At 40.9% G+C, this 16535-nt stretch overlaps 2 protein-coding genes across 2 annotated transcripts in view; one reads left to right on the top strand and one right to left on the bottom strand.

The window, feature by feature from the left end:
* The window catches only part of RPL9 (ribosomal protein L9), an 8220-nt gene extending 4754 nt beyond the window's left edge, over positions 1-3466 (top strand). Inside the window, exons 6-8 of the mRNA XM_019552940.1 lie at positions 1219-1299; positions 2338-2455; positions 3342-3466. Coding sequence (XP_019408485.1) covers positions 1219-1299; positions 2338-2444 — 188 coding nt within the window. The 3' untranslated portion in view covers positions 2445-2455; positions 3342-3466. The remainder of the gene's footprint in view (positions 1-1218; positions 1300-2337; positions 2456-3341) is intronic.
* Positions 3467-6661: 3195 nt separating this feature from the next.
* Positions 6662-16535, bottom strand: part of KLB (klotho beta) — a 28542-nt gene continuing 18668 nt past the window's right edge. The window contains exons 3-5 of the mRNA XM_019552938.1: positions 15015-15283; positions 11840-12983; positions 6662-7850 (exon numbers count right to left, since the gene is read on the bottom strand). Coding sequence (XP_019408483.1) covers positions 7465-7850; positions 11840-12983; positions 15015-15283 — 1799 coding nt within the window. The 3' untranslated portion in view covers positions 6662-7464. The remainder of the gene's footprint in view (positions 7851-11839; positions 12984-15014; positions 15284-16535) is intronic.

Below are 16535 nucleotides of genomic sequence, written 5' to 3'. Positions count from 1 at the left end.
ACCGGCAGGCATTGGGAGAGTCCCTTTTTCCTCAAGCACTACCAGGAGTGATGAGAAATAATGGTCACAAGCTGGCAGAGGGTAGATTCAGGCTAGATGTCAGGAGGTGCTACTTTGCTGTCAGGGTGGCTAGGATCTGGAACCAACTTGCAAGTGAAGTGGTGCTGGCGCCTACCCTGGGGGTCTTTAAAAGGAGACTGGATGAACACCTTGCCATGGTTCTTTGACCCCAGTACTCTTTTTCTGCCATGGCAGGGGGTTGGATTTGATGATCTGCTCAGGTCTCTTCCAACCCTACCAACTATGAAACTGACATGCTGACAAAATCCCTGGTGTAAAGCAGCAACGAAGACAGCGTATTTTGTTGCTTTAGTTTACTGTTGTTTGGCATAACTGTTCCTTAGAAAAATTCTAGCCTGTACTGCATCTCAACTAGCAGGTTGTGGCATAGCTACACCAATAGGACTGTCTTCTGAAACTTGTGAACACTGTATAATCCAGTCAGGCTTATAATAGAAAGCAGCTGTATCTATGTGTGGTGTTTGTCACTGAAAATCATTATAGGCTTCAGGGTGCTACATTCATCTTACTGTATTGACTTTTATAGTACATGTACCTGTCCCCCAAAATAACCATCCAACACTTGGGATTTTTGAGACAAAGAAGCTGATTTCTGTACAGCAGTGGAAGTATAAGAAAGCTGTAATGGCTGCCAGGGTTTACATTTCTTTTTTCCTTCCCTTCCCTTTCCAGGTGTAGGCAGGAGATGCAGAGTCTGCTGCTGAGGTTACTCGTACTCTCCTTGCAAACTCAGTAGCTAAAAGCTGCTGCTAATTTGGCATCCACTGTGATAGGTTAAAGCTTGAGTTATGGAATTGGAAGGGGGAATGCCTTGTGCCTGGGAGCGTTTGGCCATGGTGAGCCTACACTGTGCCAGGGAAGACTCTGGGGGGCGGGGGGAAAAAAACCTATGCCACCTTCCCAAAACAAGGCATGTGTCTAACTTGGGGGACATGTGGCATATGAGAATGCTGTAAATAACAGAAAGTGAATTGGATAATAGAATGCCCACATTTGGTTCTTTGAATGAAGTTGCACAAGATTCTGGATTTAAATAGAGGTGTCTTCCTTTAAGGACTACAAGCTAGCACATAAAGGTATTCCTTGGATCTCTTCAGGTTATAGATGCTCAACTTTTGTACTTTTCCTTTCTATTAGGTGTTAGCTGTGCAGTATCTCAAGCCCAGAAGGACGAACTGATTCTTGAAGGGAATGATATTGAATTGGTCTCCAACTCAGGTTTGTAAAGTTTGATGAAATGTAGGCAAAGAGGAGTTTTATGGAGGTGTGGGAAGAAGTAAGCTACACTAGTTGTGTTCCTTTAGTGGTCACTGCTTCAATTCAGCAAATATTTTCTTTCCCACACTTGCCTCAGAACCTGTTACAGAGCTAAACTGATGGCCCAAGTCTTGCCTTCTAAGACCAGGGGTACCTTGTAGCACATGTGCTATGGCATAAGCAATCTGTATGTGGCATGTGACACATTGGGTAGGGGACAGGCAGCATAGTGGCAGATTGGGCAGGAGGCAAAAAGTAGAGCAGCAGATCTGACAGGAGAAGTAGATTGGAGTGGCAGCTAAGGTGGTTGTGGAGCTAACTTGTGGTCTACCTCCTGACAAGGTTTACCATTGCATCTTAGACCACGATTAGAGAAAGAAATTGCTGTCTAGGGGGGTGGTTCCCAAACTGACGTCTTGCACACCACCAGTTTAAAACAATAAAACCTTTAAGTATCATCAGCAACTTTTTGTCATCTAAAATAATTTATAATAAATCTGTGAATGTGTGCCACTGAGAAGTTATCTGCATATTACTGGTGGTATCCATACCACAGAATGGGAATCGTTGGTCTAGGGCGAGACAGCTTCTCATTGCTTGCCCTACACAGAGTTCCATGAACTCCCTCCTCCCCTCCGCCTGTCCAAAGCAGCAAAAAAACAAAATGCAAATTTTGTATTGGCAGGAGGGTCCTGCCAGATAGCTATAGCACCTGAAGCTCCTCAACCTTCTTAGCTTGCTTTTCACAGTAATGCCTTCAGGCCGTTGTGGCACGCAGTAGTATTCAATCCTAGCTACCAAGTGCTTGTAGTCAAAATAAGTAAGATTTAGAATGGAAAAACAGTGTTTTTTAATTAAACCAAATCTAGCAGAGTTCTTTTAGATTGCCAATGTCCTTTCAAAGTATCACTTGAAATTTTGGCATCTACATTAAAAAGACTAATGTTAGTCCAGTATCCTTGCTGCATCTCAAATGCCAATACTTTTTTTTCCTCTTAGCTGCGTTGATCCAGCAGGCCACCACAGTCAAGAACAAGGACATCAGAAAATTCTTGGATGGTATCTATGTCTCCGAGAAGGGCACAGTACAACAGCCTGATGAATAAACGTGTAGTAGGTTGGTACCATTTTATGCAGTTGGTTTTCTGGTAAGGGATGTGTGTCCTTTCGTAGACTAGAAGCAAAAACCCTGTCTTGTGATTTTGGTAAACTGTATGATGGAAGGCATGAGAAGGGTAAATGGAGCAATGCTTTTGAGCATCCAGCATAACATTTTTTATTTTATTTATTTTTTTTGCAATCACCTGCTTACCTGTACTGAAGCTTTTCTGTGTTTTAACCAAGTCTGTATAATTAGAGGTACTCCCTCTAACCAGTTATACTACTGTAAGACGTGCTGAGGTATTAGTACAAACTATGCTAGTATAGTGTGTCTACTAGTACAAGTCCACAAAATCCTCAGATATAGAGCAGACGCAAGATAACTACATGTGGGAGCTTGAAGAGAGCCAGGGTCTAACAATTAAACCAAAACATTTAGTACTATGGAGGAACCTCCTTAATTAAGTGTTCCACAAGTTCCTTGGAAATATTTCAATCTGATTGGCATCAATTTTGCTGCAGGCTTATTTGGTTGAATTTGGTGATTTTGAAATCAGTGTGATCTACTGTTTTTGAAAGTGTGTTTTAAAATTCAGTGTTACAAGTACATTCTTCAGAAGTGAAGGATAATATGACTTTATCTAGGTATTGTCAAGTTTAAGTGAATCCGCCAACATGAGAAAAATATTTTTAAAAATTAAATTTTAAATACCAGGCAGAATTCATTTTGGTCATAGTGAAAAATAGTTATTTAGACCTGCTTTTTGATGCTGATCTTGGGACTAGAAGTTCATTTCCTCCTTCTACCCCTACCCCTGACTTCTACTGGAAGTGCTAATTCATCTGCCTTGCCTAATGCTCCCCACTAAAACAGTGTTAATTCTTTTATTTGCACTTTGTAGATCCTGACAAGCCACCGCAAAATCCGTACATCTTGCTGCAAGACAGTGGCTCCAAATGGAACAACACACACAAGCTGCACAAGATGATTTGTGTTTTATAAAATAAAACATAATCCATATTTTGACTTCCTGTTTTTAGAGTGAAATACCACTTCCTATGATTGTTTAATACAGTGAAAAACTGCTCAAGAGCCATTCATAGGGATGCCCAGTGCCATGCTTGGTATTACAGTGGAATCTCTTGTCACCTGCTGAAGGCATTTATTCTGCTGTGGTTCCTGATGCTAACCCACTTAAAAGTTTGGAGCTATTCATAGCAGTGTACACCTCCATCACAGCATCCCGTATGGGCGGAGCCTATACTGTATTGGTTTTGAAATAGTGGTTAGAAGGTGTAGGTTCTCAAATAATAATGATTGTGTGGTTTTTTTGAACAGAAAAATAAGTACTCATTGATGTGCTACATGTATTCAGAGCTTACCCCTCAAAACTATGAGGGCTCTTTTAACTGGCAGCACTCAGGGCATCTCCAGTGCTTAATGAATTCACCTAAGGGTCCCAGTCCAGGTACTACTTCCCACCACTCTTGAGTTGCTGCTGCTGCCCCCATATCCCTAGGCTTCCCTTCCTTTTAGTTTATGCTTCTCACCCTCAGCCTATGGGCAGGGTAGGGTGGGGTAGCAGGGCTGAGGAAGCCCATAGATACTTTGGCAAGGGTGGGGGGCATGGAAAGGTACTCTGTGTACTGTGGTGTGGTTCAGGGGCATTAGAGTAAAGTGGGTTCATACTTCCTGTGTAGTGCAGTGGGGTTCTTGCAGTGTAGCACAGCAGCATGTGGCACGTGGTGTGGCTGGAGAATTTGCAGCCCCCAAGCACTCAGGTTGGATACTTCTTATTTAAAGGATCCCTTGGCCAAATGAGTATGACATTGTGACCAGCTGAGGTCTGTAGTACAATACTCTTCCATAGCTCATGTTTCTAGGAGCCAGAAATAGAGCTTCAGAGCGAGGCTATTCCAAGAAAATTGTCCCCCCTAAAGCCTCACCTTGATCTTAACCTTGTCTTTGATGCTGTCTAGGCTTAGATGCAACTGAGAACAAGTAGCTGCTGGTAGCACACCATGCTACTTATTGTTATCTACCCTGCAGGTATCTAGAGCAGTGGGATGTCACAAACAACCTATGCTTGAGTTAGTACTGATGCACAGAAAAATCTCACCTACAATGATCCTGCTGTAGTTTGAACATGGAGAGAAGAGGCAGATCCCACAAAGGTAGTTGAAGAATCTGGATTTTTAGCAGTTGATCTCTAGATGCTGAACAATGAATGCATGTAGACAAAAGGAAGAATTACATAATGGTATGGATGCATGCATGCATTGTATTGGTGAGGGTGGAGAAGGAAGGGTGGAATGCTGTACCCTTGTGCTTTTTACATAAAAGAAAAAAATTTTATAGTGAAGTGAAAGTTGTCTGTGTGCATCAAAGCCGTTACATTGAAGCTTGTCACTGCTTGCTTCAAAATAAATTGGTCTTGTAGCCAAGTCCAGATGGGAATGCCTAGTTCACATTGGATTGTTTTGCCAAACTGGCAAAATAGTGAAGGTGGTAGTTGGACAGGGACAGAGCTGCTGCCTTTGTTGCAACACAAGCCATCAAATATGTCTGGTGGATACACTTTGGCTCCCATTGGCTGGAAGGCCTTGTACTCTTGTAGCTAACTGGAAAGTGGGATGGGTAAAAGACAATGCAAAGCTGCTCTGAGCTCTTGGAAGCCATTTTATCTTGGTCACAGTCCATGGTAATAACGGTCTCCAGACCCCTCGTGAGAGGTCTTGAGGGAGCATACAACTGCCCTGCAGTAGCTCTGGACAGGTCTCAATTGTTCACCACCTGGAGAAGCAGTTTGGGGAGGAAATTACCTCTTGTCTGCACTGAGCACTGGGGTTAAAAGAGGAGGAGATCAGGAGTCTTGTTTTCCTCTACCCTCCCTCGCTGGAAGGAAGATGGGGATATTTGGAAGGAAGTGGAGTCCTGATGATAGGCTTAACAGGGTGAGTGCTGCTCTTTTATTCACTTGACTGACCTGATCAATAGACCACACTCCACCTGCAGTGTTCTGCTATTGGTGACTTCCATCGCAACAGTTTTAGAATCCAAGGCCTGAATTTGTGCCATAGCCATTATACCAGCCAGAAAAAATAGCCTGAAGAGTTGCTCCCCTAGATCTCTGTGTTCACTTCTGATGTACTTGTAGGTAGCTATCAAGTAACCTTTCACCCTTCACTTTCTCAGACTAGAGAGGCCCAGTTCCTGGAGTCTCTTCTCATAGGGCCTATCCTCCATGCCCTTAATCATACAGGTGGCCCTTTGTAACCTCTTAAGCTTATCCATGTCCTTCTTGAAGCATGATGCCCAGAACTGGACACAGTATTCCAGCTGAGTCCTCACCAGTGGAGGGAGAAGCACCTCCCTGGATCTATCAGCCACACATCAGCTGATGCACACCAGAGCTCAGTTTGCCTTTCTGGCAGCCTCATTGCACTGTTGGCTTATGTTGTTTTTCTTCAGCTCGACTCTGACCCCCAGGTCTCAATTCAGAGGGTGTGCCGACCAGTGGATCAGCACCCATCATGTACTTGTGAGGATTCTTCCTACCCAGAAGGACTTTGCACTTATCCCTGTTAAACCTCATCTGATTCTGTTCTACCTATGAGTCCAGCTTGTCAAGGTCATCCTGGATCCTGACCCTGTCCTCCAATGTGCTCATGTTTCCCCACAGCTTGATATCCTCTACAAACTGAATCATTAAGCTTTCCCCCCTTCATCCTAGTCATTAATGAATATTAAAGAGCATGGGTTCAAGCTCCAATCCCTAGGGGGCACCACTGCAGGCAGCCCTCCAGTATGAGGCCAACTTGATAGAACTACTCTTCTGAGTTCCTGAGCTTATCCAACTTTGAGGTTGTAGGTATTGAAACAATACTTGGATGTGTAATCTCAAAAAAATAAAAGAGTAAAAATGTAAAAGGAAGGTGACCATTTCAATCACTGTTTAAATACTACGGAAAATTATGTCTGTAGAACATAATCTATATAGAGAATAAAAGCCATACCACAACCAACCATACACTTCAGTTTCTGGAACAAAATGTTTCTTTGCTAGTTCTATTGAAAATAAGGGACAAGCCTTTCATAGTCTCTGAAAATGTCACTTTAATAATATACGTATATACAGAATTCTTTGGAGAATAGAAATTTCTAAACAAATTGATCTCGTATATCTTTAGAATAGGGCCTGCCCAATATTTGCAACGCTGAGGCCTGTGTTAGCAATGTACTAGGAGTACTAGAGCTTCACATAATTTGCACTTTTTCCTGGAAATAAATACAGTTTGCAACTGTGTGCATTTTATTTGTCTATGATAGCTTACCACCCATACCTTATCTTGATGTTCTTCAATAATAAAAATCTGTGTATGATTGGGTTTTTTTTCCTTGCTCCTACCTAAGTGGGGCAAGACCTGTAGTGATTGCATATTATGATGCCTCTCCCCAGATGCTTCTAGGCAGCCTATTGCCTTATTTTTAGAATAAGCTGTCCAAGATGGATCTCAGTTGCAGCTGCAGTGTATCTGAAATAATGAGGGAGTTACTTGTATTTCTCTTTGCAACTGAGATCAAAATCTGTCCCAGAACATTTAATCTTTGGTGTTGAATTTATCTGATTTTTTTTTTTAACTTCTTACATTTGGAAACCTAGACAGCTGCCAATTCATACTTAACAATGGCACAAAAATATCTTGGCATCCATCATAAAATGTTCTAGTCCAAAGACATTTATATAAAAGTGCACATCAGTTCTCACAGCTTAATAACTTTTCAAGTCATATTGGTTTAAAGATCATTCCAACACACAGGGAGAGACCATTTACTTTGCTTCAAAAGCCAGATAAAATAATTTCAAAATCATCAGCACAGGGTTTTTTTTTTTTCTTTTAATGTATGTGCTATTTTCCATTCCTCCACTGAATATTACTTAGTTCATATATCTGGAGTGACTCACATAGTGCTTCTCAAAAAGAGTCCTGTCTCTATTATAGAGAAAACAGTGATGAGTTTAATTAAATGTGGTTTTGTGTCTTTTTTTTAAATGGAACACAGACGTACTGGAATTTTTTTGGCCTATAACGTTTTTTCCTTTTTCTTTTGTGAAAAATGGTAATAGTTAAAAGCAAAATAAGTGTGGAAAAAAGGCAGCAGCCAAAGAATATCAGTGGCTTCTTCTGTGAAAGAAATAAACAAAAGGTACACTGTGTTTTTTCATTTGTTTGATCACAGGTTGAATACTCTGCAGGAAAGCCATTGCTGCTAATCAGGTGGTTGTAAAATTGTACAGAAGGCTTGGCCTTGGAATCAGAAGTGAAGAATCCAAATCTGGGTTTCAGTTTTTCTTCTGTCAGTTTAAAAGCATAATAGCCTCTAATCTTGACTTTATCTATATGATATGCTGCAAAGAAGAAGAGAATGTTAACACTATAACCTTATGTATGGACTGAAAAAACATTTTTAAATCATTTTTTGATTATCAGCAAATATTAGTATAGTTAAAAATTAGAACTGCATGATAAAGCAGGGTTGGAATGGTGGTTTAGCCGTGATGGTCTGGGAAGTGTATGAGAAGCAAAGTTTTTTTGTATTATCTTTTATAGGACCACCTGTATAGTCGGGAGAGCTGTTGGATGAGATTTCAGTCATGAAGTACCCTTCCTTAAGTCACTTGATGTCTTATAAAACAAATAATTTAAATAATTATATTTACCAATGTGCTGTATACACCATCCCTAATAATGCCTAACTCATTACTACTTCATAATCATCAACAGGTTTAGTGAGTCTTTGTTAGAAATGCAATTAGAATTAAGGAGTTCCTACATTAAAATCTTATGGTTAGTCTACTAAAGCCAGATTTTTTTTTTTATGTTTTAGGCACTTAAGATTGCAGATGAGCTTTGAAAATCTCTCTAAGCACCTATCTGTAATTTCAGTTACCCTAATACTTAAAAAAAAAAAAAAAAAGAAAAAGGCTCACAAAGAGTGCAAAAATGCATGAGATTAACGCAACACAATTAACTCCAGGGCAGTGCATGTCAGAACCAACTGCTCCCAGGCTCAGCATCTACGAGTGCACCCAGCATCTACAAGCTATTTGAGCTGAGGCAGAGCAGGCCCCTGGCAGGCAGGGCTATCCAGGCATAATATATGCCCATGGTTACCATCAACGTATGCATTTCAGTATAGTAAAGTATGCCACCATAAGAGAGTACCATCCTTGACAGTACTATACTATCCTACAATGGAGTTAATTAGTCTACTGTGCTGTAATGCTTGCACACATATAGACTGAGATTTTACTGTAGAGCTAATTAGTTTATTCTGCAGTAAAATACGTGTAGATGCATCCAGAGTATTTCAAGACTTGGCTTTGGAAAGGGAGCAAATTTTCAAGAGCAAATTGGATGCTTATCTTGCTGGGATCCTATGACCCCAGCTGACTTCCTGCCCTTTGAACAGGGGGCTGGACTCAATGATCTGAGGTCCCTTCCAGCCCTAATATCTATGAAATCTATGAGCCCAAAATATAGCATGGCAGGGAGTCAGCAGCAAAATCCTTGCAATAGAGTATTGTGTGCCTCAAATGTACTGATAGTTCTTTTACCTAACTGCCAAAATAAATTATGTTCAAAGTGGTACATTTTCCCTGAAATAATTAATTGTAAGCTCTTGGGGAAGGGTCATAAGTGTACGCAAAGGCTAGCACTGTAGGATCCAAAACATAGAAAGGGGTCTTTGAAAATGAGTAATATAATGATTATGTTCTTCAAGAATACAGATCTTTTCAGCTCATGTATAAAGAGAGAAAAGAATCCAAACTAATATTTAATTATGCAAGTTTTAAGAAAGTGAACTGCAAACAATTGTACTCTCAGGCTCTCTGTGAAGAGAGATACCATGTTTACTTAACTACAAAATGAGGTTATTTTTCTCCCAATCAGCATAGAAAGAAAAGCCCCTCATCTTATATTCACATAGAAAGAAACCTCATTGAATACACTGTCTGTTGTTAAACTGCTGCCAAAAGCAGCACGGAGTCAGTAACGGAAAATAACTGTGAAGCTGATTAAATACAGCCAACACCAAGCATGACTAAAACACAAGCCCATATTGAAGAAATCTGATGGGAATCTATTGCCGCATTTCCCAACTGGTGTTCGTCAGCCACGTCCAGTTGTGCTGCGGAACCTTGGGGAGCCGTGGCCACAGGCAGTGATGCCACTGCCGCCCCACGCCATCGCTGCCAATACCCTGCCTCCACCCCCACTTGGCATTTGACTGCTCGCCATCTGTCCCCGCTCAGTGTTCGACTGCTTGCCATCTCCTCCCCCTCCCCCCGGTGTTGAGTTGCTTGCGACCCCTCTGCCCCTCAGCATTTGGCCACTTGCCACCCCCCACCTCCTTCAGTGTTCAGCTGCTCGCCATCCCTCACCCCCCCACAAATGTTTGGCTGGTGTGCCGTGGGGTGGAGAAGGTGGGGTAAGTGTGCTGTGGGGCAGGAAAGGTTGGAAATACTCATCTATCACAAGGATAAATTAGTGCTGCCCATCTGAATAAGATATATAGTAATCCCAATTGTGTGCAGCCTCCCTCAGCACTGATTCTTTTTCAAGTCTTGGTGAACCACTACACTGAACATATTTGGATTTCTTCACTCCCATAGCTAAGCTGTGCCTTTCTTTCCCATTGATTCCCACTGATTCCTGTTTCTTCACCAGCCTTAAATGTCTGGCAAACATCACCAAATGGGTCCCAAACAGTTCACCCAGAATCACTCTGTCACTCCCTCTCTCAGCTGGTCGCATGCGATTGGTGTGGCCCCGCCCTCCATGAGGTGGAGACGGACAAGATTGCCCTGCATCTCGTGTAAATGTTGTATGTACATGTTTGGATGATCAGGCTTGTAACAAGCACCAAGTTTGAGTCATGAGTGAGGGTTAATTAGCATATGGATCCTTTGTATCTGGGGGATATCTGGTGTAGAGCTAGTATACCCTAAACAGTGCTGAGTTGTGGGGTTACTATGGCTTGAAACACTGTTGACTCTGCTGGGGCCCAGCCTAATGAACTATATGGTAAATCATGAGCCTTTTTGCTTTGGACTATTATGCATAGTTTGTACTATATATAAGTAAATAAAAAAGTGCTGCTTAACGATGTTTTATAGAGTACCTGTGCTAAAACCTACAGCAGTTTAAAAAAAGTAAAATGCATTAATTCTAGATTAACTAAATCTGTAGGTATCTAATAATTTGCATATGTTTATTTCAAGGTCAGTGTTTTCAAGTTTGCCCCTCATTTCCATTGCTCAGGAAAGCAGGGTCTGATGGTAAGGAGGGGGAAGGCGCTGCAGGGGGAATAAGTTGGGCAGCAGAAGGCAAGGGAACTATCTGACTCCCAAAGATTTGTTTTCCCTGCTGTGGGTGGGGAACAATTCAAGGCAAACCTCTAAGATTTAAATTCCATACCTAGAAAACTATAATAAACATATACATTTTTCATATATAGAATCCTATTATTGGGGGAGGTGGTCTTCTTATATTCACTGTCTGCTTATATTCAAGTACTTACGACTGCAGTGGGAGAATAGAGAATTCATGAGTCGTGGTATGTAGAAAACATTTACTAGTATGTTTCTTTGTAGGGGCTCTTAGAGTATAAAGGAAATAAAGTAATAACTATAGCAATGTGCTACTGCTTTAATTTTTAGAAGTTATTTCTTTTAAATGCAATCTAGTAGAGTTCATGAACTAGATAGATATTGCATGTATTCATCTGATTACAGCTGGAATGCATTTGGTTCTTTTTCTAACCCATTAACAGAAATATCAGCAATCTATGTAATCTATGAAAATATATGCAAGTTGCCTTGCTTGCAAAAGCAAATCTTTCCATGAAGCAACTATCACAGGATAATTTTGTCTGTTTTATCAATGCTTTCAAATTACTATGAGATGAATGTGAACAAATATTCATTATTTTTAAACTTTCAAACCAACACAGAGATAATTGCCAGTGCTTTTAAATAGAGATGCCTAAAAGCAATCTAAATCCATATTTAGCCAACTGAATAAATGTCCTGACCTTCACACAAGCTGACATCTCACACCTCATACTGGCAATAAACAGCAAAAATACATAAGATTAACACTTTTTTTAAAATTTGAAACACTTTTGTCAAGGCATATAAATTATTTTACTAATATTTCTCTTCAACGCAAGCAATTGCTGAAACTAGAAGAGGGACATTATGCTATTGTGGTTGAGGAGGTGATCTGTGTGACTGAGAGGGCAGGTTGACACTAAGACAATGTCCATTTAGAATATACTCCATGCCACCATGAAAAGTGGCTTATTCCAGATTATCTCAATTCATCTACTCACCTTTCAAAACCTCTTGTGTATATTTTCTTAAGTAATAATTTCGAAGTTCATCATTGTCCAAAGACTGGTCGTCAATCCCATTTGCTGTGATGTAAACATCTATGTCCCCATAGTTCTTTTTAATCCACTGTAGAACTTTGCGAATTCCCCAAGGCACCACTGCCAAGCGAGATGGTGAACTTAGACAGGTGATATCCTGTAGGAACTGAACATCCCGATCAAACTCATACTGGCTTCCATTCTGAAGTTCATGGATCACGAATCTTGTGGTGAAATGATTCAGAGCATAAAAATCAGCTGAGCCTCTAAGGAGTTTCTTTTCTTCATTTGTGAAATATGGCAAGAAAGACTCTGAGAGGCCTTTTTTGTTTTTGGAGAGAATGTATTCCCTCATGGCTGCTGGATAATCCCCACTCTTGAAAACTGGATCTGCAAACCAACCTATCTCAAACTGAAGAAACCTTTCAGCTGCTTTCAAGTGAGTATCAAAATAGGGATTGGCAGGCTCAACCCAATCTGAATGCAAAGAGAGGGACACCTGGCCGCGCTGAATGGACCTATATTGCTTGTCATAGATTTGCCAGGCCATGCCATGTGCTAGCAGTAAGTTGTGTGCTGCCTGGTAGGTATCATTGCTGCTTTTATTATAGATGTTGCTTAGTCGGTTTGGCTCATTTATTGTAATCCAGAATTTTACCAAATCACCAAGTTCCTGAAAACATAAAGCTGCATAATCTTGAAAGCCCTGGGCAGTAGACTGATTTAGCCATCCTCCTCCCTGCAATAAAGGAGCAGGCAGGCCCAAGTAGGCGTGAGTTGGATAATATAAAGTTACCATAGACTGAATATTGAGTTTCAGTACTTCACTAATCACACATCTATAATATCTTAGCACGTGCCTATTGATAGCTGACAAATCTCCATTGGGTAGAATTAATGACCAATCAAGTGCAAATCTATAATGAGTGACTTTCACTTTTTCTAAGAGGTCAAGTTGTTTCTTAATGCTAACAAAATCTGTACACTGAGCTGGTCGCGTTTTCAGCTTCACTCCTTTAACTTGGTGCAGAAGCCCATCTCCAGTGACGTTCCAGATATACAGGTTGGGATCACAGAACTGTGGAGAGGAAGCTACCAACTCAGCCTGTAAAAATGAATAGGAATAAATGTATTCAAATGTACATTCATTAAACAGGTGTCTTTGTTACCTCTATATGGAAGAAAGAATTAGCTTAAGTTTTACTTGTGAAATAAAGCAGTGAGGAAAGGAAGCTCCTTGCTGTTCTGTTTCTGTAGCCTAATAGTTTGTAGGCGTTTCATAACAGCATATGGGCAGAGGTTTTGTTAATCAAACCTTGCAACATTTCCGAATAAAAGTTGCACCCTTTATATAAATGGGGCATAAAGTAAGTGATTATCTTGTCCAGAGTTATGCAGGGCAACAGTGATATGTAAGAGCAAAACAGGACTGTTAGTTGCTTTACTAGCTAGCCCTAACCAGCAGGACCTGTCTTATACTTAGCTGCACTGATTGCTATACTCTATCACTTGTCAGGGCAAGCAGTTAATATAATTGGTTTCAATACTGATCTCTGATACCTAACAAGATTCAGCACTGCACTTTTGTTACTGTGTTGTTACTGTTCTAATGTTTTACTTCAGTTTGTTGCATAGGACTTGTACCATGTGGTGATAAAAAGTTTTAAATTCAACCTTAAAACATGCTGAGAAGAAAATCGTTCCCCACACTGTGGTATCCTCTCTCAATGGTTAGCAATATGATATGTAGAAGCATTTATTTCCTGTGTCTGATTGTGGCTGGATTAAATTAAATTTATTTTGCTGGTAAGCGTTTTTCCTGCCTGAGGTTTTCCATTGTGCTACTTTTCATTGTATAATTACAAAGCTGTGCTACAGCACCTGTCCCAATACAGCTATAAAGTTTAATGTGAAAATATATGCCATAAAACCAAGTATTTTATCATGATGGTATACAATATGATCTGTTTCTGAATATGGCTCAGGCAAAAAAGGCAATATATATAGCCATACGGTCATGAAGTTAATGGCACAATAAAATAGGGAATAAGCCACAAAATTTGTGTAATATTCTTCTGTGTGCATATATATAGAGAGAGCAATGCTTTTTTCATTTGTGTTTTGACAGTATTTTACAATTATGGTATATTTATTTTTTATACCCCTGCAATGAGGGCTTGGAATCATTAAACTCTTGAGTTGTATTTCTAGCGCTGAACCTTCGAGCAAGTCAATAAAGCTACCTTTGCCTGTTTATTTATTTACATGGCTGCTGACAAATGTTCAGTTAAAGGCATGATGGGATCTGATCCCCAATCCCAACAACTGCACTTTGTGCCATGCTGCACATGCACGGCAGGAGGTACAATTGTGGGATTAGGGATCAGGTCCCAATTGTACTCTATTGCCAGTGCAGGGGGGGCTGGGATCATGATCCTAGGCATTCCTTGCACAACTAAGTAGCGTGTCTCGGGAGTGCCAGTCTGCCCTTCAAGGTCCAGTGTACTCCTGAGGCTCAGTGCGCTCATCACCTAATCAGGGGAGGGCAATTATTTTGGGCAGAGGGCTGCTTACTGAGTTTCAACAAGCCATTGAGGGCCACATGACAGGCAGCCCAGGGCAGATTAATATTAATTTTCTAAATTTTTTAGGGGCCCCGAGGGCCAGATAGAATGGCCTGGCAGGCTGCATCTGGTCCCTGGGCTGCATTTTGCCCACCCCTGCGTCCTAAGTGGTGCTGTCAGCTGTGGGAGTATACAGGTTCCTGTGGGCTCCTAAAGCTGGAGGCACACCAACCATGTGTTCAATTTAGGGCACAATGGAAACCAGCCACAAAATTATTACACATATTTTGTGACTTATTCCCTATTTTATTGTGCCATTAACTGCATGACCATGTGGCCAGGTTACTGCTTAACACACAATTAACTGGTTAATCATATGTTAAGTGTAATATCTGCCAGGGGGCTACCAAACAGCTACTTTTATACTTAAAGGTTTATTTTGAGGTTAAATTTATATATGTGGAGTGTTCTGAAATCGTTAATGAAAAGTACTATATAGAGACATGTACAAAATGTTTTTTCATGGTTAAATACATGGAAATGAACAGAGGTTTGCAGTATATTATGCTTACCTTAAGAACAGACTCTGTGATACCCCAAGAGAAGTCACAGGAGAATTGACTTTGTAGCCCCTGGGGAGACTCCTTCAGAAAAAATCCATTATCTTGAATTATTTGTTTGTAATAAAGTGCAGATGACTTAGGAATCCTTTCTTTCTGCTCACTATCGAAATCTACATAAAATAATCCACGTCTAGTGTTATAGGCATGTTGCCATTCAAACCCATCAAGGAGAGACCAGGCGGTGTAACCAAACACATTGATACTGTCATATTTAATAGCTGCACAGGAGAAATAAGTGAAAAGGGGTTACATGGAAAAAAAATCATTAACAACTTAGACATACGAATTACAGTATGAGCCTGTAAAATAACTGAAGGTCAGAGAGTTTAATTGTATATTATTGAATTCCCTGTTTCTCATCACTATTCTAATGGATACCAAAAACCATGGCCAAATAGAGATATTTAATAGGTTAGTCCTTCTTCACTAGCAAGTTTAGAAAATATCTTTAAAAATGAAGCGCTATAATAATGTTGGCTTGTTTTAATAGTTTAAGATGTGGTTTATCTGCACTGTGCAGACACAAAATTATTTCAGCTACTTGAAATGATTTAAAACTGTACCGTGGAGTTTTTAAGTGACATTTTTTACTGTCTAAACTAGAGAGCCTGGCTAAAAATTTGGCCTGCTGTAGTTAATTCAGGGCCATCCAACTGGCAGTCCATGAGATGTTAGCAGGAGGCCACCAAACCCATGCAGCTACCTCTCCTGCCGCCAGCCGGCTGCCACACTGCAGGAGTGGGCCTGGGAGCAACGCGACTATGTGCTGCTGGTGCTGTCCATGCAATGGGGGCAGGGGTGTGTGCTGCCCATGCAGCCTGTGTGCTGGGAAGGTGATCTTTGGTACTGCCTGTTTGCAGTGGGGTGATAGGGTGGGGTGAGGGATGCTGGAGGGCTGTGCACCTCTGCCAGTGCTCTCTGTGTAGTGGTGCAGGGAATCCTGAGGCCCTGGGTTACTTGTAGGAACAGTGGTTTGCATTTCTCAGTTCGTTAGTAGAATGATTCTGTCATTTCTTTGTATCATACCTTATCATTGCTACTTAAAACATATAATAAATCCCTGTTTACTTTATAGCCTGCAACATTAAATGCATATGTAAATGTAATGATTGTGAAAGCAACCAGATTGAAAGGCCTAAAGACCAAAGTCCTCTGCTCATTCACAGAATGTGTGCAGCAGGTTTCTTCAGATGGTCTTAATTTGTGTCAACCTTAAGTGGGAGAGAACTTTGCTAGGGATGGAGTAAGTAGTGCAGAGTCCAGACCCTTTCAGCTAGTCCAGTCCTTATTGTCCTTATTGTCTGCCTGAGCAGGCTTCCCTGCTCAAGCAGACAGTAAATTTGTAATTTAATGACTAATGTGAAGGTGATTTCTCTAATACAAACACTGGCTTACTGGGGAAGGGAACAGCAGCTTTGTCTACAAATGGCTGTTTCTGTTGCCCACAGCTCTGTCCAGAGACAGCAGCTG

Source organism: Crocodylus porosus, unplaced genomic scaffold (genome assembly GCF_001723895.1).
Source record: "Crocodylus porosus isolate Cpor-Errol unplaced genomic scaffold, CroPor_comp1, whole genome shotgun sequence".
NCBI lineage: Eukaryota > Metazoa > Chordata > Crocodylia > Crocodylidae > Crocodylus > Crocodylus porosus.
This window is presented reverse-complemented; position numbering and strand designations above follow the sequence as displayed.